Source organism: Sorghum bicolor, chromosome 1 (genome assembly GCF_000003195.3).
Source record: "Sorghum bicolor cultivar BTx623 chromosome 1, Sorghum_bicolor_NCBIv3, whole genome shotgun sequence".
NCBI classification, from domain to species: Eukaryota; Viridiplantae; Streptophyta; class Magnoliopsida; order Poales; family Poaceae; genus Sorghum; species Sorghum bicolor.
In genome coordinates, this window is record NC_012870.2 from 8365297 (window position 1) to 8387750 (window position 22454).

General features: G+C 44.7%; 5 protein-coding genes and 1 long non-coding RNA gene across 7 annotated transcripts; 3 read left to right on the plus strand and 3 right to left on the minus strand.

The window, feature by feature from the left end:
• On the minus strand, positions 3185–5374 carry LOC8063347 (maf-like protein DDB_G0281937). 2 transcript variants are annotated; one of them, XM_002466495.2, is made up of 9 exons: positions 5129–5374; positions 4955–5026; positions 4528–4602; positions 4344–4424; positions 4169–4238; positions 3964–4055; positions 3818–3859; positions 3657–3737; positions 3185–3521 (listed from the first exon to the last, which is right to left on the minus strand). In XM_002466495.2, exons 1-9 carry the CDS (start codon positions 5165–5167, stop codon positions 3441–3443), a joined length of 633 nt encoding a protein of 210 aa, XP_002466540.2. In that variant the 5' UTR covers positions 5168–5374; the 3' UTR covers positions 3185–3440. The 2 variants fall into 2 exon arrangements, with proteins under 2 accessions (XP_002466540.2, XP_021307030.1); XM_021451355.1 differs by lacking the exon at positions 4955–5026.
• LOC8063348 lies at positions 6188–8247 on the plus strand. Its single transcript, XM_002463915.2, has 2 exons — positions 6188–6574; positions 7848–8247. The coding sequence occupies exons 1-2, from the start codon at positions 6308–6310 to the stop codon at positions 7941–7943; spliced, it is 363 nt and encodes a 120-aa protein (XP_002463960.1). The 5' UTR covers positions 6188–6307; the 3' UTR covers positions 7944–8247.
• On the plus strand, positions 9117–10913 carry LOC8059977. Its single transcript, XM_002463916.2, has 3 exons — positions 9117–9349; positions 10213–10408; positions 10510–10913. Exons 2-3 carry the CDS (start codon positions 10220–10222, stop codon positions 10609–10611), a joined length of 291 nt encoding a protein of 96 aa, XP_002463961.1. The 5' UTR covers positions 9117–9349; positions 10213–10219; the 3' UTR covers positions 10612–10913.
• On the plus strand, positions 15292–16176 carry LOC110431930 (leucine-rich repeat-containing protein 59-like). Its single transcript, XM_021451754.1, has 3 exons — positions 15292–15298; positions 15420–15612; positions 15698–16176. Exons 2-3 carry the CDS (start codon positions 15484–15486, stop codon positions 15992–15994), a joined length of 426 nt encoding a protein of 141 aa, XP_021307429.1. The 5' UTR covers positions 15292–15298; positions 15420–15483; the 3' UTR covers positions 15995–16176.
• LOC110432033 lies at positions 17728–18352 on the minus strand. Its single transcript, XR_002449495.1, has 3 exons — positions 18265–18352; positions 18041–18170; positions 17728–17942 (listed from the first exon to the last, which is right to left on the minus strand). It is a non-coding gene; the product is annotated as an uncharacterized LOC110432033 (long non-coding RNA).
• Positions 18846–20701, minus strand: LOC110435639. Its single transcript, XM_021461422.1, has 2 exons — positions 18936–20701; positions 18846–18849 (listed from the first exon to the last, which is right to left on the minus strand). The coding sequence occupies exons 1-2, from the start codon at positions 20699–20701 to the stop codon at positions 18846–18848; spliced, it is 1770 nt and encodes a 589-aa protein (XP_021317097.1).

Sequence of the window (22454 nt, forward strand, 5' to 3'; positions counted from 1 at the left end):
GAAATATAGGTGAAGACCAAATTACTTCCTTTACACGTAGTCTACCACCACGTTTGCTAGAGAGGTTATGCGAGTCCTTGTGACTCCCTCGTCTTGCCCCGCTGTCCTAAACCAAACTTTGCTCGCCCTTACTTTCCTCCTAACTATTTCACCTCTCTACTACTTAGGAGGCTAGTTCCGACGTCCTAGGGTTTGGACATCGGGCCCTAGTCACCTCCTCCGGTTGCCAACCCCTTGTCTCCTTCTTTGCTGCCTCCACAACACATCGTGACACCGGGGCACGCACCAATTAGCGCGAACGAGGTTGGGACGGGGATCAAGTGCATCCAGGCTTCTCGTTTAGGGATAAGGAAATTTGATCTTTTTCAAAGGCCTAACACAGAAATAGAAAATGAGAAATCTCTCTAATCAAAAGAGTTCGCATACAAAGGTTAAATCTCCAAATGAATGCGAATTGAGTGTTAAATATAGAGAGTCGAGTGCATCAAGGAATAAATATCGAGATTCTCTCCATGTGGCAAGAATATTTGGGTCGTTTTAGATTTGATTGTTTAGGCTCTAGCCTCGCCCTTGCTATATGCCAAGAGATCCACGAAAAGTTTCTAAAACACAATCTCAATCCTATTTTTAACAAAAATTATAAAGAAAAAACATTTCCTCCAACAATTCTCTATCTTAACTCTTGGCCTTTCTACACTTAGGGGCTATTTGGACCGCACCAAGTGTTCTAGCTCTGTATGTGTCTCCACGAGAATTAGAGTGGTTATAATAATAGAGAGTTATTTTTCTCTCTTCTTCAAATAAACGAAGAGCCATAAGGAGACATGATTTGTAAGACGATAGAAGCCCTGTCAAAAAGGGTAAAAGGACCCAGATGCTGCCTAGAGGGGATGAACATGTGTTTCTCAAAATTAACAATAAACAAAATTTCGCACCTGCTTAGTAGAGTGTGCCGCAAAACTTCCACACAACATAGAATAAAACAAAGTTCACTACGTCTATTGAGTTCAAGCACAAACTAAACTTACAGATGTGTTTGAAGATGTACAGTAGTAACTTCATGAACTACCTGCACGCGCAAACACACACAACCGAATAGGTTAAGTGGAAAGCAAAGATTTCACTTTAAACAAGAGGTGATCTCAAGTCACAGCAATAAGATCCAAGACACAAGATTTACCCAAGGTTCAGCGGAGGCACAAAAGCTTGCATATGTCCTCAGTTTTACGAAAGATACAAAGGCTTAGAGTCTCTTTCAACTCCCACCTCTTCTCAAGCGAATCATAAAGATCGAGCTAAGGGATTCCAGTAGCTTCACAAGGGTATTACAAACTTCTCGTTGCTCACTGCAAGATCAGAAATATAGGAGGCTTCCCCTCCAAGGGTAACAAATTCTTCACAAAGTATGGTGAAGGCTCGAGGTTTGGCTTACATGTAATTGCTCTCTAACTCTTAATCTTTCAACCCAACACATAATCACACACTAATCACTCACTCTCATAAAGATAGTAGTTGGAGAAAGTCCACACAAAGCTTAGGAAATTATGATCTACCAGCAACACAACTAGGGGTGTGTCTAGGGTGGTGACGTCTAAGGCTCTATAGTTAGCAGTTGTTGCTCTCATTAGGGTTCGAGTTTTGTTGCATTCTTGTTTTTCTAGCGAAATAGACATCATTTGCTACAACTGTATCGCCAGGATCGCTTGTTGTGAACTAGGTCACCTATTTTTTGATATTGTTCACCTGTGGCGTCTAGTCCTTTTGAGTCGAGACTTGGACCTTCTATCAGATTCATAAGCTTCACGTTTATTTGCAAATTTAGATTATGATCATCTTGTTCTTGCTTGTGTTCTCGATTCACCTGTAGAAAGTCTTCTCAACGAGGTCAATCGCGTTTTGGGTGGTTCATAACATATGGAGCAATGGTGTAATGGTTGTGGGGGTCCAAATCAAACTTAGTTTGAAGCCTAGACCATGCAATTGAAGTTATCATACCTATGACAAGATCAGACTGTATCTATATCACCACATATTAGACCAATCCATATTCATCAACTCATATCACATTTGCTATCTGCCAAACATGCTTGCTTTCATATGATGCCATGATACCCACAACAAAGAAGCCATTTCACTAACTTTATTTGCATTGTCTGTCTTCTACTTGAACCAGATTGCTTTCATGACCCTCAATCGCAATAATGTATAAGTTGACTTATCATTTCAATACAATATGGAATACCATCAAGTTTGTCTTCTTGTATAATCTCTAATACACATATTGTCATGCAACCATTTATATCTTCAAGTGTATGTAATATACTTAATTTTCTATTCAACACTTAAAAATATATAAAACTTCGATTACATTATCCTTCAATCCACCAGAACACACTAAATGGTTAGATGCATTTTAAAAGGCCTTATTAAGATTCAATCATGTGAGGTAGAAGGATGTGAGAAGAAAAGAAGAAAGGTGTAACACCAAGAAATATGTAACGTCCTGCCTCTTCAAGGCCAAGTCCGATTACATCTAACAACTTTCTAGGTTATAGACTAACTTCGTGGGGCAACATCATTTTTTTTTGCACACTTTGTTCTCATTCGTGCGCATCTACGTCCCGCCTCTTCAAGGCTGAGTTCGCTTACATCTGACAATTTTTCTAGGTCATAGACTACCTTCACATAGCAACATCATTCTTTTTTTGCACACTTTGTCTTGGAGATAGGTTCCGGAAAAGAAGTTCATGTTAATCCTATTTAGCTCTGGGCTGAGATATTATAGAATACTAGTGCATAAATAAAGATTTTAATACAGATTAAGAAGATCTATAGAAGATTGACCAAGCTTTAAACATAAATTTTGACTTTTTAATCCATTGTTCGAATGGATGAACGGAGACCACCAATGTGTAGAGCTTGTAGAATATATTAATGTTTGATTACTCATATATGTCGTTTTATAGTTTAGCTCATTGAATTTATCGCTACAATTAGGGGTTGTTTAGCTCCCCTTTTATCTCAAAAAAATCTGAGTTTTGATTTATAATTTTGTATGATGGAACTAAATAAGATGCGAAATTTTGGGCAAAATGATTGACATTCTTTATTTCAAAAAAGCCTCAAAGAGGCCAGTCTGAGAACAATAAATTCTGCATTTTAGGCGGAACTAAATATAACTTTGAAAATTGTAACATTTTGTATTTCATCGTTCCAAATTAGTTGACATTTTGTATTCTATGGGGAACTAAACATGCCCTTAATGGATTTAAAAGAAACGTGCTAATTAACACGTGGTCACATGGTACACATCAAGTGACTCCTGACTCCTGAGTCCAACTCCAGAACTATCTTTTAGGTGTTTTTAGGAGACGACTAATAAGTAACCTATATCGAAGTTGTTTTAGCAAAACTCAACAAATTTCTGCTTGCAAAACAAATCATTCTTCTTGCAGCAATTCTCCAATAAGCTTCTCGGTGAGCTCCCGTGGAAGACCTCGAACGCTATCCACCGTGCCGACCTGCGCAACCGCCCCGAAAATTACAAAGGGCCAGAACAAAAATCTGAATTCTCGTTTGTTCTGCAATTGCAGATTACGCTATGCTATTTTTCTTTCGCATGTGAAGTGCAACGTAACACTCGAGGAATTGCTCACCAGTTCTTTGATGAATGGCTGTACTGACGGATGTGTCAGCTTAAGCCCGCCGGCGACGCAGGTCATGTCGCCCTGATTAACCTGAACAAAGAGTTTGGTGTGTACTACGTAGATTGCAATACTAGAAGCAGAACAACGTTTGTAGAGTACCGAGCCTTTACCACTGTGTCGATGAACTCGTCCGGTATGTGCTGAAACTTGATCTGCAGAAAGCAATGCAGAGCAAAACAGACATCATCGTGATTTGTAGAACAAAAACTTACTTAATATTTCAGTCTTGAGAAGATCTCGACATCTCATCAGTTACCTCAGGAATGTCCCATCCTCCTTTTGTAGCCCCGGTGCTCAGGTTGGTCACAAGAACAAAGTTAACTGCAAATGCTCGATCATCCGAATACCCTGTCAACAAAGAAGAACCATAACATTTCTTTCCCCTAAAATGACATTTCCTTTCAGTTTCAGCCGTAACATATCTGAAGTTCACATGGAGGGATAACCTATTAACCTCTTACCCTTGATAAATTCCCTGGCTGCTTCTGCACTCCGTGGCCTTTCCCTTATAATTCCTTTGCTCACCATAACCTTTACCGGCGCTCAAAATCAAGTGAAAAATGGTTACAGACGGTATCAAAACCCACACGAGTATACAAAACTGAATCCACTGAAGGCTCAAGCTGAATGTCGTACCTGGTCTGAGGTGATCATAAGGGCAGGCTGGTCACTGTCTGGAGCAGAGTCGCCCTGAAGCTTCTGTTTGATGGCCTCAGCCTGCAGTTCAAGAACAAGAAACACATACACTCCTGCATGCCATCCAACTGAAAAAAACACCAGCAAGAACAACATCACAGTCCGTTTGGTAGTGCGTGCGTACCTTGGCTTCAGCCAAGGCCTTGACCAGCTGCTCTGGTTCCTCCATCCGGATGGCCCTCTCGTCTATGTCAGCGCTCTGACACAAGGGGAATCGAACATGAACAAGGCCTTGTTTACTTCCAATTTTTTTTAAATCGACACTGTAGTATTTTCGTTTGTATTTGACAAATATTGTCCAATTATGGACTAATTAGGCTTAAAAGATTCGTCTCCTCAATTTCGACCAAACTGTGCAATTAATTTTTATTTTCATATATATTTAATACTCCATGCATACGTCTAAAGATTTGATGTGACAAAAAATCTGAAAAATTTTGCAAAATTTTTTGGGAAGTAAACAAGGCCCAAACAGCAACATATTGCAGGAAACTCGGAGAGCTAACAATTTGGGGGTACTAGCTTCTAGTATACTCAAGTACTCAACCGACCATGACGGTGAACTCGTATCCCATGTCGGCCAAGATCTCGCGGCGCGCCGGCGACGACGATCCGAGTATGATCTTCAGGCGGCGAGGGGATGCACAAGCAAGAAATTTAGTGGAGCGGCTGATTTCGACGAGGTTTTCTAGCTCTAGCATACTGATGAGAAGGGAGGGGAGGACCTTGAAACGCGGGGACTTGCCGGAGATGGAAGCCGCCATGCTTGCCTGCTTGGTTGCTGCCTGCAGTGGCGGATTGGGAGCTGCAGAGCTGTTCGAATGGTGTGTTGCTTCCTTGATTGCAAAGGCATGCAGCGATTCACTCGCACTAGAATACTCCTACGAGGGAGGACTCAGCTCCGTCGATCACCGTTGACCAATGACCAGTGCATTTTCTTTTGAGGCGAACGGTGCCAAGTGGCAAGTGCAGCGTTGGCTGCTCTTCCCAGAAGTTGCCTCACACAAAGACAAATGGAAATCCCCAAATAAAGGCGTTGGGCCGTTGGCGTAGCAGAGCAGCAGTCAGCAGATAAAAGCGAAGGACACGACCTTGTTTGGGCCGGCCCGGCCCGTTTATCCTTCTACTCCATGCACTCCGTAGAGCGTTTCACAAATTCCGTGCATCGCCGGCTCTCACCAGTCCCGATGGTGAACGATCGGACGCGCCACAAAACGTGCAGAACCAGCTGTACAACCTGCAGTTCTGCACGACAGAGCACGGGCTCCCCGCTCAAAACCGTCTCGCGATCCATGCCTGCGAGCTGGTCAGCCTCTGATATTGGGCCCCGTTCTCAGCGACCACGTGGCAGTCCTATACTCCTATCTTCTGGATCCTTCCGATCCATCACAAAAACTGGCCAGGCCTGGCTGCCTGCAAGGCTGCAACCGCCTGCTGCTCGCCTGCTCGGCTCCCAGCGTAGTACTACTTCTCACGGGCCCACGAAGAGCTCCTCCCAGAAGTCGGATTCTCATTCGGTCCCACCCGTCATTGAAAGTGGGAAACGCAAGAATGGCTCTCGACATACGCCCGGTGCATGGACCTGGACCCACAGCTCAGTCTCTGGTGTAGGAGACGCAGCTGCAGGACGCACGAACCGGAGCATTTCGGAACCCACATGTCAGAGAGACAACGTCGTTTCTCCCACGCCTTCTGCCCCTCCCTCCCGCTCTCATCTTCCTTTCCAAGGAAACGGCCCGGGCCCCTGCCTATAAAAGCTGACGCCCCGGCACCATTGCCAAGGACAGCAAAAGCTTCCATTCTTGTTGGTTCCGTTCCACCATCCACACCACCAGCCCCTCTCTCTCCATCTCCTCTTCTCGGGGTTTTCGGTCGGAGCGCCTTCGCTCGGTGTTGGGGTCGCGATGGAGAAGGAAGACGGCGTGAAGAAGGTGGCGGTGGTGGCGCCAGAGGAGGCGACGCCGACCCTCACCGCGACACCGACCCTCACCGCGCCGCTGCCGGCACCGGAGAAGGAGCCGGAGATGCAGGGGAAGTGCTACAAGAAGACGGTGGGGGAGGAGGCGACGTTCCTGGAGACCGCCAAGGACTACTTCAACCAGTTTAAGGAGATACCCGCCCAGAAGCACTGGATCTGCCTCAAGAACTACTTCAACCAGAAGTGCGGCTCGGTAATGTCGCTTGCGCTCACCCCTCTCCTCTCCTCAATATCCCTTTCGTTCGATATATGCGCGCGTGATTTATCTTGTTTGGCGATTTCTTCGGGTGCGTAGCTGTTTGGTGGTGCACTACTACTTGCGTGTTCTGCCTGTGGCCCTGCCTGGTTGCGACAAATTTGTTGTGTGCGTGTAGTTGCGTTTAATTAGTCTCGTGATCAAGTTTTTCGTCATGCTGATGGCATGCTAGTCTTTGTTTTTGGGTTGTCTTTTCTGCGCGAATGGAGTTATTCGTTGGGTCGAATCCATCGCTAGTACGAGCATCGTACCAATTAGTGGTGTTATTTTCGGTAAGCGATCAGAAACTCGTCGTGTTCTCACCCGATCAGAGATTGCTGCATCGTTGGTATAGCATTTATTTTCCTCGTTTCCTCTTAATCTCGAATGGATGATGGTGAATAGCGATTTAGCATGTTCTGATGTTCAAATCCTTTCTGTAATTTTAGCAAACACGCATGGTGATGCTGTCTATTGGAAACCATTTCTGGTAGTGGTAGTATTATGGTAGCCAGTTTGCTGGATGGTGATGGTAGTGTTTTTCCCCCTTCGTTTTCTTTTGGGCTTGAATTGAACTGATCATGGGGTAATGGGGGAATATGAGATTTAGCTAGTCTGTGCGTGTTCAGGAAACATGGTGGTGTTATTGTGACTTTTTTTAGGCAACCCTGTGTTAATAAGTTCCTGTTTATGCCGTTGGAATCCATCTCGGGTAATAGTGTAGCAACGTTCTAGTGATGCTAGTTTTTGCACATCTCTTTTCCGCTTGAAGAGTGGGGGCATGTTGGATTCTGAACATTGTTGGTGATGCTAGGTATTTTGTGACCTTTATTCAGTCCATCATGTCCAGTTTTTTCCCCCTGCATGAGTGTGTGGTGATTGATTTTGAATCTGTGTATGCAAGGTTCCCCTGTCCTGCCGTGCCTATTGGTCCAACTGTTTCTTCTCATCAGGTCCTGAATAGATTTGGTCAGGATTAAGGGCTATCATGCTCAAAAGAGGATTAGGGCTACTATGCTCAGTAGTAATCTAGTTGTGTTCTCTGCTCTTCAGAGTCTTGTATTGGATTTTTGTAGCAAAATTTTTTAGTGCTTGTTATGCATGTTCTGTAGATATGGTATGCAATGTGCTGGTTCCTCGTAAGACCTTTCAGGCACTTAAATTTCAGTAGCCAACTAATCTGTTACTGCCTGTTTCAAGGCTAATCTCTTCTGCCTGTGCCATGTTGTAGGTGTTCGGCAAGCAGAAGGTCGAGCCTGTGGTGAAGGATGATGCAACTCCGGAGGTGGTGGCGAAGCCGGCAACTGCACCAGTGGAATCTAACTGAGGGGCTTCTGATCGTCTATTCGTTTTGCAGCAGTTGAATCTCATTTGAGGGTGTTCTGATCGTCTTGAGGAAACAAAATGTAAATAATCTTTGGGTGTTCTACGGTGGTGAAGCCTCGAGACTTCTTTGGTCTCCCCAGTATGTCATGCTAGTTGTCGTGGTAGTGGTTTGGGAATGGTTGGTCCAGTAATTCGTCATGAACCCTCTGTGTTTCTGCGTCAAGTTCTTAGCATGTGGACCTCTATCGGTGCCTGAAATTGAATCGTTACCGCAATCATTTGCCATGATTTCGTGCTTCTGGTTACTTTGATTTGATGTTTATTGCCTGTGTTCCATCTTTCCATTGCGAGGATAAATTGAGGGGGTGTTTAGTTCAAAAAAATACAAAATACAAAATGCCAACTATTTTGGAATGGTGGAATGCAAAATGCTAAAATTTTCAGATCATGTTTAGTTCCATCCGAAATACAGAATTTATTGTCTCGAGAGCCTCTTGAGGATTATTTTGGGGTTTTTTTTGACCTCTTGAGGCCAAAATCCAAAATAAAAAATAACCGCTTTTTTGCTAAAAATTTTGCATGGTGTTTAGTTGCATTTTGTAAAATGATGGACCAAAACCCAAAAAGTTTTGGGAAAAAAGGGGAACTAAACACCCCCTAAATGATGATTAGCAGTTCTGGCTCGATCGCTCCATGATCTGGTTCTGCAAGTCTACCGTAGCAACAGTTCCTTTGCTTAACTTTCTTTTACCATGGAGTAAAAATCAGTTTTACAGTAACCAAAAGTTGCATCAGTGGGTTGATGCCGTTCATGCAACTTGCAACAAACCTGCAACATTAGCACACACACCAGACACCACTTTGCAAAAGCGATCAGCGCCATGGGGTGGTGAGTCGTTTCGATAATTCGACGTCTGCGTCTCGTCTCAGCTGTGCACCGGCATCTGCGACCGTCGACGAGCGCGTTGCTTGCTGCTGTGCTGCAGCGATATGAGGTGGCGATGGCCGATGGACCTGCCACGAGCCCACGAGCTGCCGCAAGCCCGCAACGAATGTAGTATAGCCCACCTGTAGAGTTTAGGCCCAAACATAACCACCGTGGACAGATCCAGATCCTTCTGGCCCGTCCCTGGTCTGGTCTGCGTCCTTCTTTCCCACGCTCCAAGAAAGAAAACCAGAGGCGCCCGCTGTGTCCGCCATCCCCCAAATCCGTTTGTTTCCCACGGCGCAAGAAAGAAATAAACAAGACAGGATCAACTCGAGGGCTCCTCTCCCATTCCGATCGCCAATTCGCCATCCACACCGCCTGCGACTGCGAGGCTGCGACCCTTCTTCCCCCTCTGCACCACTGTCACGGCGTCACGCGCGTGCGCTCTCCTTCTCCCACGAGTTCGTCAGCCTGCTAAGGTAAGACCGTAAGAGGAATCGCCCCGACCTATCAATCGATTCATCAATCCATGTCGTTTCCCCCGTGTCCGGAGTAGAGTCGGGCGGGTGCAGTGCACGCACCGGTGGTGCGGCCGCGGCTAACGTGGGCTGGAGCCGCCGGCCGCGATTATTTTTGCTTGTTTGAAAGGCCGCCGCGATGGCCTTTGCTGCGTGGGCGGCGCGCACGGCAGCTGTTCGTCGAAACTCTTGTGGAGGGAATGGTGATAGAGCACCTTGGGTGGATCCTTGCATTTTGGGTTGTGTGGGATTAGATTGTAGTAAATTAAAAGCAAATTCTACCGAGTAGTGGGAGCCGTGAGGGCAACAGTCTGGAACAGGATGAGCATGTGGCACAGTGGTAGTATTAGCTTACACCTTACAGACAGATGGCTTGATGCATTTCATGTGCCTCGCCACTTTGGGATTTCAGAATACTGCAAATATGATGCTATTGTTTCTAGTTTGATCTGGACATTCTGTGTTCACCACGCATTTTATGGCACTGCTGCCTATAGTTTATTGTCCATACATGATCAAGCATAAGGTCAACCTTGTTCATTTACATTTAGTCGTTGTAATGCTAGTATTTCTGTTCATTCATTACAAAAGGATTGATGATTGCGGTTCTGTTAACAGTTGAGACTTCTTTTGTATCTTGATGTTGCTAGTGTGTTTGGAACTTGATAGCTCTGGTATTGTTTCTGTGTTTTAACTCTTTTGTTTTACTATCCTCGCTTATTTCTGATGAGATGTGTGCATTGGTTGTTAAGCATGGGCTTTCCACGGTTCTCTTTCGCTTGATCTCTTACATCAATTTTTCCTTCTTTTGGCTCTTGGTTCAGTGTTAAGATGGCTTCAAGCACTAGTCAGACAGAAGCTCCAGCCCCATCTGTCCCCAAAAATCCTGCAATGGCATCATGCCGGAAGAAGAAAACAGATGATGCTACCTTCCTTGAAGATCTGAAAGACCACATCGATGAGTTCATTCATGCCTCCATGGATGAGCACAAGACCTGCTTTACGAAGACGATCCAAAAGGTCAGTTTCACTATTATACTGAAATTTGTTTTCGTTTTGGCCTTTGTGCGGTTGTCATGCATTTGGTGCTCACTGACTTCTCTTTTCCATGGATTGCGCAGATGTTTGGGATGTCAAAGGCTGTTGCAGAGAGATCTGCGGCAGAAGCAAAGGAAGCTGAAGTTGAAAGTGCTTTGCCACTTCAGACCAGCGTCTCTCAGTAGAATTTCATGTTGGTAGTTTCTTGCTCGATGCCAAACTTTTATACAAGGGTTTTGTTGCTCTGTGTTGTCTGAAACGCATAAGCTTGTCAGTAGCATGTTTTCGTAATTGGATTGTAGTGCTTGATTCTCTACAGTTTTTTGTCTGTGTGTATCATAGACCAATGTAACAGCTTAGCTTGCTTCATTCTCCGAAATCTTGTATGGCTGTACTGTACACCCAGGTATTTGGGCATCCTGAACCCAACTGATTGTGTGGTTTCTGATTTGACTGATTGGCTAAATGAAAGAGATCTCGTTGCAAAGTTCATCCAACAGCAACTACAAATAAGCACAGAGTAGAATGAAAGCACAAGCTGGCTCTAATAGATCTAAAAGAGAGTTATAGGAAGGGTGATCTGGTTTATCTTAAGCTTCAACCCCATGTTCAATCCTCAATATTTTCCAGGATCAACCATTAACTATTCTTTAAGTTATATGGCCATTTAAGGTGCTATAACGATTGGGACTGTATCCTACAAACCAGATTTACCCAAGTTTTGCCCAAATTCATCGTGTTCTCAACTTAGGCCTTGTTTAGTCCGAAAAGTGAAAAGTTTTCGGTACTGTAGCACTTTTGTTTGTTTGTGATAAATATTATCCAATCATGGACTAACTAGGATCAAAAGATTCGTCTCGTGATTTACAGCTAAACTGTGTAATTAGTTTTTGTTTTCGTCTATATAACCCAAATTTGGGTATCCTCTCTCCTCGAGACCTATTTTGCAGAGAGTGTTGTCTTTTAGGTCTTGTTGTTGGAGAAGACTAAAAATAGGTATGGAACTTTTTACCTGTAGCGCTACCCAAAGGACAAATGGGTCTTGTATTTTGGGTGACGATTGTTGGAGATAGTTCTAAGTTCCTCCGTAGGTAGAAGTCAGTACTAATCTCTCGGCCATTATTACTGATTTAACTGCTGTAGTTTTACCTGTTTGGTTGTCTTCTGAGAGAAGGTCAACTGAAACCATCAGCATTGTTCCATGGGGGCATGAACCATCCTGGGACAATATCAAGGAAGATGTGAACCTGAGACTGAGGTTTCCACTGGCACCAGCTTGGGACAAGCTGGCTGTTAAGGGGAAGAGAGTGTCACGAACTGATCAACTGACAAACGTGGCTGATTGAAGCTAAGTAAACGCAAAGGAGTCTTAAGCGTTAGAGAACCTGGACCGGAAGATATAGTTTGGCCGAGTTGTGTACTTGTGTGTGGTGGCCAGTGGACCGGAATATTTTTATGAATTTAGGGTTTTAATTGCATTATTTTTCCATGTAAACAAATTTGGATAAGTTATTAAAACATATTTTTGTGAATTTTTGGATATTCTTTAAAAATATTTCTAGTCCGATTTACCTCATGAATTTTCAACTTAGTCCCATTTACCTCCTCTGATGTGGTGCCACATCAGCAAAACTATCATCCAAAGTTCAAAACCATCTAAGATGCAAAAACTGACTTTGTAGTTCAGTGAAGAAAACCAGACTGACCGTGATAGTCAAGGAGATAAAGTAGACATTTTTTCCTTATTCGAGCATTAACATCGTCAGCCCCGGCAGGGAAGTTGGACCGAGCCCACTAACGATCCATGCATCGCTGATGGGCCACATTGTGCCCACCTTCCCTTCCCCATCCTCCCCTGGTCTCTCCACTCTGCATGATTTTGTTCAATATACTTGGACGCGTGCGTACTCCACTTTGTGTCCATACTCCGTTGCATGAACCGTCGTGATCGTGTCATGCCCAAAAGCAAAGCACAAGAGACAGAAAACGATGTATAAGATGATCGTTACAAGACACACACTGTGCCTGAAACTAAAAGACTCTACGCGCGCTGTGAGTGCGAGGAGGTGAGGTGCGCCGGCGCGCCGCGCAAATCCATCCTTGAGTCCATGACCATGACCCGTCGAGGTCGACGAGGCAACTGGACGAGACGGCGCGCACTACCGCCGCGCCAGGCAAACACGAGTCGCGGCTCGCCAGCTCCGCTTGGCCCCGCCCAAACCACCGGCGCCTGGCCCGCAAGCACCTGGAATAGGCCCCGCCAACAGCGAGACGGGCGACGGCGACCCTTCCGCAGCCATCACTCTTCCGCTCCGAGTTGTCCCTGGGCCTCTGGCAACCGCTCGCGCGTCGCTGTCCCCGCGACGACTCGGGCCGTCTGACCCTACAGCCCGCGCCACCGCCCCGGCGGGGGGTCTTCGGCCTCTCGGTCTCGGGTGGGCTGGAAGTGGAACCGGACGGCGCGCGCGTCGCTTTCGGCTTTCCTGCCTCGCCGACTCGCCGCCGTCTGCCTCGCTCGCCCGATTTTCCCACCTCGTAATCGCTGCCGTTTTCCATCAGATTTCTGCGAGGTCCTGTGCGGAAACCGCAGGGGGGCAGAGGGGAGAGGACTCTCGGCCGGCGTCAACAGGGTAGGTGGCAACGTGATGTGGAGCGTTGCTTGCTGCTCCGCCCTTCTCCGGTCGCCGGCCCGGTAGGAGACGTTGCTGTCTTCCTGTGACGCTGTGGTACACGAGGAGTTTGCATCCCAGTTGCGGCGGTCGAGTTGGTCACGGACCTTGGACGGCGACGCGTGTAACGGATCTGCTAAACAATGCAGCGATGTGATGCTACTCCTACTACTATAATACTAATCATCAAGGCTGGTTTGTTTAGGAGGCGTCGCTCTATCTATGGCTTTATATTATGCGGTAAAAGTCCATCAACGGTCCTTAAACTTGTTCGGATGTGTCATCCCGGTCCTTAAACTCGCAAAATGACCGTTTAGATACCTAAACTTGTTCGGTTGTGTCATCCTGGTCCTTAAACTAAAAAAATCTACCATATAGGTCCTCAAACTTGTTCAGTTGTGTCATCCCGGTCCCTAAACTTGTTTTTAAATCTTATCTGGGTCAAAACAGGACGAATCTAAAAACTCTATATTGAAAAATAATTCATAACTTTTTCATATGAACTCAAATGAAGATAAACTTTATATCAAAATTGTAGGCAGCAACATGATCTACAACTTTACAGTTGAAAAGTTTTTAAATTAAAATCGTTTAGGTTCCCAAAATATTTTTTATAAGTTTATAGATTTTAAAATTTAAAATTAAATTTTATAACACTAAACGACTTCAAATAAAAAACTTTTCAACTACAAAGTTGTAGATTGTGCTGAGGACTATAACTTTGGTATAAAATTTGTCTTCATTCGAGTTCATATAAAAAAGTTATGAATTATTTTTTTAATATAGAGTTGTTAGATCGCTTTGTTTTGACCCAGATGATATTCAAAACCAAGTTTAGGGACCGAGATGACACAACTGAACAACTTTGAGGACCTAAACGGATGATTTCGAAGTTTAGGGACCGGGATGACACAATTGAACAAGTTTAGGGACCGAGATGACACAGATGAACAAGTTTGAGTACCTAAACAATCGATTTGTGAGTTTAGGGACCGGAATGACACGACCGCACAAGTTTAGAGACCGGCAGTGGACTTTACTCATATTATGCTGTATACATATTTGTTCAGGAGTAAACAAGGCGGCGTTGGATCTAGTAGACGACAGACGGGCCGTGTCAGAAATAGGAACCACAGACAGTATATACGGTCAAACAGTGGCAGCTAGGCGGAGTGGGTGATGAGCTGCAAGTTTCTCGAGATGCGCACGATGTGTAGAGTACTACTACCTGAAGTGATGTGCAATCAAGTCCTCGTACCACGAACTGTTCAGAAAAAAAAAGGTCGAGGTAAAAGAATACACGCTGCGGATTGGACTTTGAACGTGATCTGAATTATGTTTCCTCGTCTCCTGATTAGTAACCACAAACCAGCAAAGGTACAAAGTACAAACTGAAAGCTCCGTCTCCCAGACACGAACCAAACAACAAACTCACATGTCAAAATTGCTCGGCTCTATTCGTTTGATTAAAAAGTCATAGTTAAAAATATTGTTTACTAATTTTTATAAGAGAAAAATACTATTAATAACTAGTAAATTTTGTAGATAATGTCAAACAAATAAGCTGAACATAGTACGTGGATCATGTCCCCATCTCACTGCTTGAAAATAGCCAATTTTGACGAAACGGGCTCCCCCAATTTTTTACAATTTGGTCCTTTTTTTAAAAAAAATTCACAATTGGACCCCTGGAAAACTTAAATGCAGAAATGGACCCAGGGGGTCGGCGCCATGCATCATGGCGCCGAGGTTTCACGTCTCGGCGCCATGGATCACGGCGCCGAGGTCCTGGCACTGCCTTCTCACGTGGATCTGACGTGGCAGGGAGCTCGGCGCCATAGATCACGGCGCCGAGCTCGGCGCCACAGATCACGGCGCCGAGCTCCCTGCTACAAATCGGCCGACGCCCTTCGCTACCCTTGGACACAGTTCATATTTTCATCTCCCCTCTCGGCTCTTTCTCTCCAAAAACCGAGCACGAATTTGGATTCAATATTTGGACCATCAAAAGTTTGATTTGTTCCATAGATCTTGAAGAGCCAGGTATACTCTTTGACATATTAGTTTTTGACTCATTGATTTGACCTATATTACACGTATGTTGTAGACTTAGATAAACCATTTATAGTTTTTTGAATGGATGATTAATATTTTTCTTATGCAATCGTAGAATGCCACGTCGTGGAAAAGGTAGCAAACCAAGGTAACCTTTCGACATGTTTCGATAAATTTAATTCCTTATTATTTATCATTTGGTAAATTGTAGTTTTCGGTTCAATCGTTATTTGCTATGACTTCTTAGAATTGAATTATTTGAACTGTAGCTATGGCCGGACGACCGGTAGTCCGTACATCCACAAGCCGCTTCCTAGCGGTGTTCCAGTACCTATGTGCTTTTGTGGTGATCCTTGCAAGGTAGAAATTTCGGAAGACGAGGAAACCTATCGGCAGAGGTATTGGATGTGTTCGAATTTTGCCTGGGAGCCTACGCCAAAACAACGCCGCAGTAACTTTATTGTAAGTTATTTTTTCTATTGTGCACTTATTAATTTGTGTCCTACGAAGCATGATTTTAATTTTTGAACAAATATATTTGTTGCAGACCCCTCCACCATTGTGTGATTTTGAGCAGTGGATCGACACTGAGGTTAAGGAGTCCGACAAGCGGCTTCTACAAGGCCTAAAGGAGTGGGATGCAGAGCGTGCAGAGATATTAGAGAAGAGACGTAGAGAGGAGGCTCAAAAGAGGGAGCACAAGGAAGAGGAGGAAAGAAGACGTGTTGCTGCGGCTCGGGAGGAGAGGGAAAAGAAGCTTGAGCGTGTGCGCCGAGCGAAGGCAGCGATTGATGAGAATCCAGATGCCCAGAGGAAGGGAAAGTGGCCTCGTTGCACTCAGTAGTTACATTACCTTCTTGTTCTTTGTTTGGTTCATGGACAATATTGTTTTGTGTTGGACTTTTCAATTTGTTGTTATGTAATGCACTTTAGCACTTTTAATTTGGTTTCATTATTAGTAGACAATATTTTTATTTGAGTATTGCATAGGCAATGAAATGAGGATAATTAGTTGAAATAGAAGTTAACGAACTAGTATATTGCATAACTAGTAGCACACATCACATTGAATGGCATGTCAAAACATGCACCAAACAAGGGTGCAGAGGTCCGAGACTAAACCTAACATGCCTTAGGTAATTCAAGCTATTAACAAGCACAGGGAATGGCATGTGAGAACATATACCACACAAAGGTACATAGTTCTTTCGACTAACCCTAACATGCCTTAGGTGATTAAACCAAACAACAAACATATGGATGTGGCCTGTGAATTAGTTCAGTTCTACCTAGTAGTGTGGCCACATAGCAAACTGTGTTGCCCCTTCTCCATAGTATCCTCCCGTTGTTGGTGGTGGTGGTGGGGGTGGTGGTGAAGGAGGGCCCTTGTTCTTGTGATTAGGGCATGTGCAGTATGGATCATTGCATATTGTGTTTTGGGAGCCAGTAGCATTGCTGTTGTCGTCCTCTTCGTCGTCCTTGTAACCACAGCTAACTTCCGTTTCTAAATCAAAGATACGGTCCTGCAGGTAGTAGATGTACTCTGCATGGGGATGAATAGGTCTAGGATCGATCCATCTGGTGAAGCCACAGTTCTCTTTTGACAAGGATGACTGCAATAAGTATTTAGCTTTAGCACAAGAGAGTATCTTATTGAAGGTTGAATTAGTAATATGACTTACCCATGCTCGTGGACATTTGAAGAAACGACGCCCTCCATCTATCCCCTCTGTGTACATCTGCACCAAACAATCCTCACCATGCATACATTTTGGCCACTCTTCTTTTCGGTCATCATATGCCCTCAGTGGTGCCTCTTTAGTAAAATCATGTTTGCTCTCAAGGGGGAACCTATCATAAATTGCTTCCTCAAAGTCTTTAGGACCAAGAGGACCCTCCCAAAGAAAGGGATTACCCTTCATCGCCGCCTTTCCCTTTCCCTTCCCTCTAGACGACCCTCCAGACATTTTTACTTGAACTGAACAATCTCAAGTGAGTAGCAACGCTCTCACCACTGCGTATATATATAGGAACCCAATAGTTGGTAGCCGTTGTAGTATATAATAAATGCACCTGAAAAGCCTAGATTCTATTACTGAAAAGCCTAGTTGAAAACTGAAAAGTCTATTTGGATTGTCATCTGAAAAGGCTAGATTCGTTCACTGTTTCGGATGTGATGATTCAATGAAAAGCCATATTGGTTCACTGTTTCTGAAAAGCCTACACTGCGAAAACCAATAGGAATGGACCACAGAATATGTGCACTACATTGAATAATTCATGGAAAAAATTTGCAAGAGTTTCCCCTATTTTTGGTACATCCACAGTTATAAATAGACATCACAGTACAATACAAACATTGATTCATCCTAATATCACAACACAAGCACATACGCCATCAGGAATGATAGTTCAGATAGTCCACAGAGACCATACAGTCCCATATAGTACAAATAGTCCACAAAGTTCACAGTGTCGATACATGCAAAATAACAGAAGTTATGCCATCAATTCTAAGCTGCTACCATGGTGTTAGCACAGAAGTCATCCTCACTGCCTCCTAGTCTTATCCTTACCCTTGTGGCCAAGAGCATCGGTGCCTGGAGTGTACCTACAAGGCGAACGACGTCGCCTTCTTGCAACCTGCGTAGGCTGAGTAGAAGGAGCATCAGGAAGCTGAGATAACCCAAGCTCGTCATAGTCACGCTCCTCGGCCACCCCCTCTTCGTCCTCATCATCATCGCTTTGAAAAGTGTCCATAGTTGGCCGAGACGAGCTCTGTCCTCCAGATCCTATAAACATTGTTCAAATTATGTGTGCACTTAATTCATTATCTCATACCATGAAAATTGCTCAGTTCAAATAAACAACAAATTTAATAAAATTATACCTCCCAAAGAAGATGTACCATGCACAACAGGTGTGTTGCATTGTCGTTCCTGTGGCACATGCACATTCATCGCAGCACTAGTACCGCAACCGCACCGAGCTGCAGCACGCCTAAGCCTACGTGCTAGTCTCTATTATGCAAAGATTAAAATTCATATTGTTAGATATATGATAAATGAGGGTCGTAATACTTGTTCTTAGATAAATTGGATGTCAAGTACTTACTCCAAGAAAGTTGTTTAGTGTGTGCTCGTCCACACCTGTTCTTGGAAACCGTTCGATGTCAAGTACAGATTGCTTTATTGCGTTGCCCTATAAGATAAGACATGTAATAGTTTATATACTACAACCATTCGAGGTCGAAGCGGGGGTAGTTCCTGCAACCATACAATCAAGTTATTTAATGCATAAGTACACAAATTAATAATAAATGAAAAGCAAAGATCAAAGTAAGTACCGCCCCCTCGGCAGTGAGTCGTCCTCGGTGCTTCACCTCGTAGTATGGATCCAGGAGGTGGAACTGCTCCATCCTATAAACAAATTTGATCCATTAGTTAGTAATTAAGCAGAAAAAAATAATACATTACAATGTCATTATATTAAACAAAGGAGCACTAGAACATGTATGTCTGCCAAAAAGTAAGTTGCATATGAAAGTATTTAACAACTAAAGTACATAGAATATTAAGTGCACCTGACTTAGCGGCCAATGGCAAGTACGCGAGTTGTGTCCAAGTCTACCACATTTGCCACATTGATTTTGCTCGGGGTCAGTAACAAATGGGGTTGCTCTCCCTCGCCTCGTTCTACCTGAAATCTGGTCCATGACCATCTTATGCCTCGTACGCTTTCTGGTTCCACGTTTGTTCCAGCGAGCACCTGGATCTGCAATGTACCTTGGGCCAATGTATTCTGGCCACTGCCCCTCATCTAGGAAAGGCTCAAAACGGGGCGACCAAGTTAGCACAAGGCTATCAACACTCAACTCCCATGGTATCTTGGTCTCGTAGTCAAAGTTGCGATGCCTAGCTGCTGCAATATAGTGAGAACAAGGAGAGTGGTACTGTCTTGGTCTCCCACATCCACATGAAAAATCAGTCAGGACAACAATATAACTCCTTGATGGTCGGATCTCACCATCTGACGTTGTACCACCCCTTTCAGTGACCTGGTACTTGCCAGTGGCATGGTCAAAACACTCTATGTCATGTGTTCTAGCCCTTTCCTTTGCCTTGTCAAGGTGCTTCTTAGCTCTAGGTGCCCATTTCATATTATTACTCTGTAATTGCAATGCTTGAGCATGTCTATCGTTGAACCAGGCCACTAGTCTATAAAAGGTAAAAGATACAATGGCATTGACTGGCATGGCACGTATACCCTTGAGCACACTATTAAATGACTCTGCCATGTTGCTAGTCTGAAACTCGTACCTCCATCCACCATTATCATGGGCTCTTGTCCATTTCTCAGGTTCCCTCATCAAACCTAGCAGCCACTGCCTACCTTCTGCATTTGTTGCGGTTTTTAACTGCTCCAACTTCTCCTCAAAAAACGGCACCTCAAGCATTCGAGCAACCTCCTCGAATAGAGGAAAGTTGTCCTTCGTACCATCTTTCCGAAGTAAATTCTCTGCAAGGTGTCTAGTACACCAACGATGGTGCAAAGGTGCATAACCAGGAATCTGCTCCTGTACGGCACTGAGTATGCCCTGGTGCCTATCAGATATGACACCAACCTCCCTATGTGGGCCAATGACATGTATCCGAACAAGGCGCATGAACCAACCCCAGCTGTCTTTGTTCTCTCTCTCCACCAAAGCAAAAGCCAAAGGAACCAATGCGTTGTCAGCGTCACAGGAAATGGCTACCAAAAGAGTGCCCATGTACTTGCCAAGCAGAAAAGTACCATCAATTGATAACACTGGACGGCAGTGCCTAAAGGCCTGGACACACTGTGGAAAACACCAAAATGCACGAAAGAATATCTGCCTCCCATTCCTCCATTCATTAGGCTTCGGAATGTACTCGTAATGCATGCCTGGATTAGCTGCTTTCATTGCATTGAACATTGCTGGCAGCTGCTCGTACCCCTCCTCCCAGTCCCCATATATCATCTTCCAGGCCCTTTGCTTTGCCCTCCATGCTTTGCCATACTTTATGTCATATTTAAATATCTTCTGAGCCATGTCCATAATTGTTCTGACCTTCAAGTTGGGCTGACCCTTTAAAGTTGTGCATAACGTACTAGCAATAAGTGTAGAGGTCAACTGTCGATGCTTCTGTTGAAGGTCAGTCTGGGCACAAGTGTGTGGACCTACAATTTTTGTGATCTTAAACTTCCCGGTGGCCTTCTGTTTACGAGCACAGACCCTCCAGTTGCAATCTGACATCTCACACACAACCGTGTAGCGGCGCTCAACATGGGAGTGCATCACCTTGAAGGGTCTTTTACGTATTACAGAATATTGTTGTAACCACCTTCTTAAGCTGGGCAAGTCATTAAAGATCATGCCCTTCTGTATTTGCACACTGTCACTAGGCTCAGGAGCCTCCAGCAGCTCATCATCTCTTCCCTCTGCATAAGCATTTTGAGAATGACTGAGGTCACTAAACTCGTGAACTAGTGGATCACGATCAGGACAAAAACGTCTGATAAGCTCCATTTCTTGTTCACTTAAAGGTGCAACTGGGCGGTCATCATCAGAATCAACAGCTCTAGCTGTGCCATAAGGCTCCTCATCATCCTCAATATTAACATCCAAACTATTAGATGCTATAAAAACTGCGTCAACATTCAATGTTGGAGGCACAGGATGACAACAATCATTACTTGGATTGTCACCTACAACAAAACTACAAATATGGATACAATTGAGACAAATAAATCGAACGAAGGAGGGCTAACAAAATGAATAATGCAACTACGCCACTTACATGGAATTGTCTGGGTCATAGGGGTCTGTAGGCAGCCAACCTCATTGGGACCGGATTGAGCATCAGGAACGACAACCACATCTTCCACACCCACATCCTGAATGGGTATCACAGAAGCTGAGGGTGCCGGATTGTCCACTAGAGGGCCAATGGGTGGTTGCCAATTAAGAGGAGAATCCACTAGAGGACCTGGCTCCTTGGACAAGTTGCGCACAACCAAATCCAAACATTTAAACTCACGCTTCATGACAGTTTTGACATATTTGTCCCATTGAACCTCGGATACAATTGGAACCAACCGCCTAAAAATTGTCCCTGACCCGCCATGGTGAATGACCCCCTCAACTAAGATTTCTTCTTCATTCGAATTACATTTAAGCTGATCACGAGCACTGCCCATCAATTCAGAAAACAAGGGCCGCTCATCGAACATCAAAGGGACCGTTTCCATTCCAACAAAATCAACATTGCCAAACTGATCTTTCTCCACACTTCCTCCATGATATAAGGTTACTAAATTGTCCATCTAATTGATATACAAAACAACCATATTACTAGGCATATAACTAATACAACTATAACTATAGTACACATACGAATTATTATGTATATGTATATCTATTTTAATAATAATCTACCTACCCAACTATATAACTATATTATCTAATTTAATAATAACTACCTACCCAACTATATAACTATATTACCGAACTACATTTATTACATATAGTACCTAGCTAAATTAACTAAATTAACACCAAAACTATAATTAAGTACAAAAATGCTAGATGAATCACCGAACTAAACTTGTTCCCGGATAAAACTAATAACTAACTAAATTAGAATTTAATAATACCTAACTAAAATTAAATTCACAAACAACCTAAATTACAAAACGAATAACAACTACAAACTACAAATTTAAAAATTACCTAGCAGCAAATGTCCCAGGGAGGCAACGCTGCCTGCCCACCCCCGCGGCAGGGGAACCGCGCCGCCCCGACCCACCACCCAGGCCCAGGCCGGCCACGCGCCACCACACCGGGAAGGGTGCCCGGCCGGCGGCGCGCCCTGAGGCGCGGACAGCGCGTGGGCCCGGGACGAGAGCGCGGACAGCAGCGCGTCGGGCGCGGGCAGCGCGTCGGGGGAGCAGCGCGTCGGAGCCGAGGGAGCAGCGGAGCAGCGCGTGGGCCCGGCCGGGAATCGCGCGGCGCGACGGCAAGCAGGGGAAGGAGAGGCACGGGCGGCGCGACGGCGAGCAGGGCGAGGCAGCGTCGGGGAGCAGGGAGGAAGAAGGGAAAGGAGGAAGAGAGAAAGGAAATCGCGAGCCACGGCTGGTTTTGGATTCAAAAGGTCGGCGCCGTGATCTGCGGCGCCGAGGTATTTTTTTTTGCCACGTTTTGCCACGCGAGCGGCCACGCAGACGCTACGCTGGGCACGGCCAGGGACCTCGGCGCCGTGATTCATGGCGCCGAGACGTGA

What these genes read in the sequence shown, in the direction of transcription:
- LOC110431930 (XM_021451754.1), top strand. Translation starts at nt 15,484, where the DNA reads ATGTGCTTTTGTGGTGATCCTTGCAAGGTAGAAATTTCGGAAGACGAG. An exon ending in AACGCCGCAGTAACTTTATT is followed by an intron (nt 15,613 to 15,697) that starts GTAAGTTATTTT and finishes TATTTGTTGCAG; the next exon opens with ACCCCTCCACCATTGTGTGA.
- LOC110435639 (XM_021461422.1), bottom strand. Translation starts at nt 20,701, where the DNA reads ATGGAGCTTATCAGACGTTTTTGTCCTGATCGTGATCCACTAGTTCAC.
- LOC8063347 (XM_002466495.2), bottom strand. Translation starts at nt 5,167, where the DNA reads ATGGCGGCTTCCATCTCCGGCAAGTCCCCGCGTTTCAAG. An exon ending in GATACGAGTTCACCGTCATG is followed by an intron (nt 4,603 to 4,954) that starts GTCGGTTGAGTA and finishes CCCTTGTGTCAG; the next exon opens with AGCGCTGACATAGACGAGAG. An exon ending in ACGAGTTCATCGACACAGTG is followed by an intron (nt 3,738 to 3,817) that starts GTAAAGGCTCGG and finishes CTCTTTGTTCAG; the next exon opens with GTTAATCAGGGCGACATGAC.
- LOC8063348 (XM_002463915.2), top strand. Translation starts at nt 6,308, where the DNA reads ATGGAGAAGGAAGACGGCGTGAAGAAGGTGGCGGTGGTGGCGCCAGAG. An exon ending in TCAACCAGAAGTGCGGCTCG is followed by an intron (nt 6,575 to 7,847) that starts GTAATGTCGCTT and finishes GCCATGTTGTAG; the next exon opens with GTGTTCGGCAAGCAGAAGGT.
- LOC8059977 (XM_002463916.2), top strand. Translation starts at nt 10,220, where the DNA reads ATGGCTTCAAGCACTAGTCAGACAGAAGCTCCAGCCCCATCTGTCCCC. An exon ending in TTACGAAGACGATCCAAAAG is followed by an intron (nt 10,409 to 10,509) that starts GTCAGTTTCACT and finishes TGGATTGCGCAG; the next exon opens with ATGTTTGGGATGTCAAAGGC.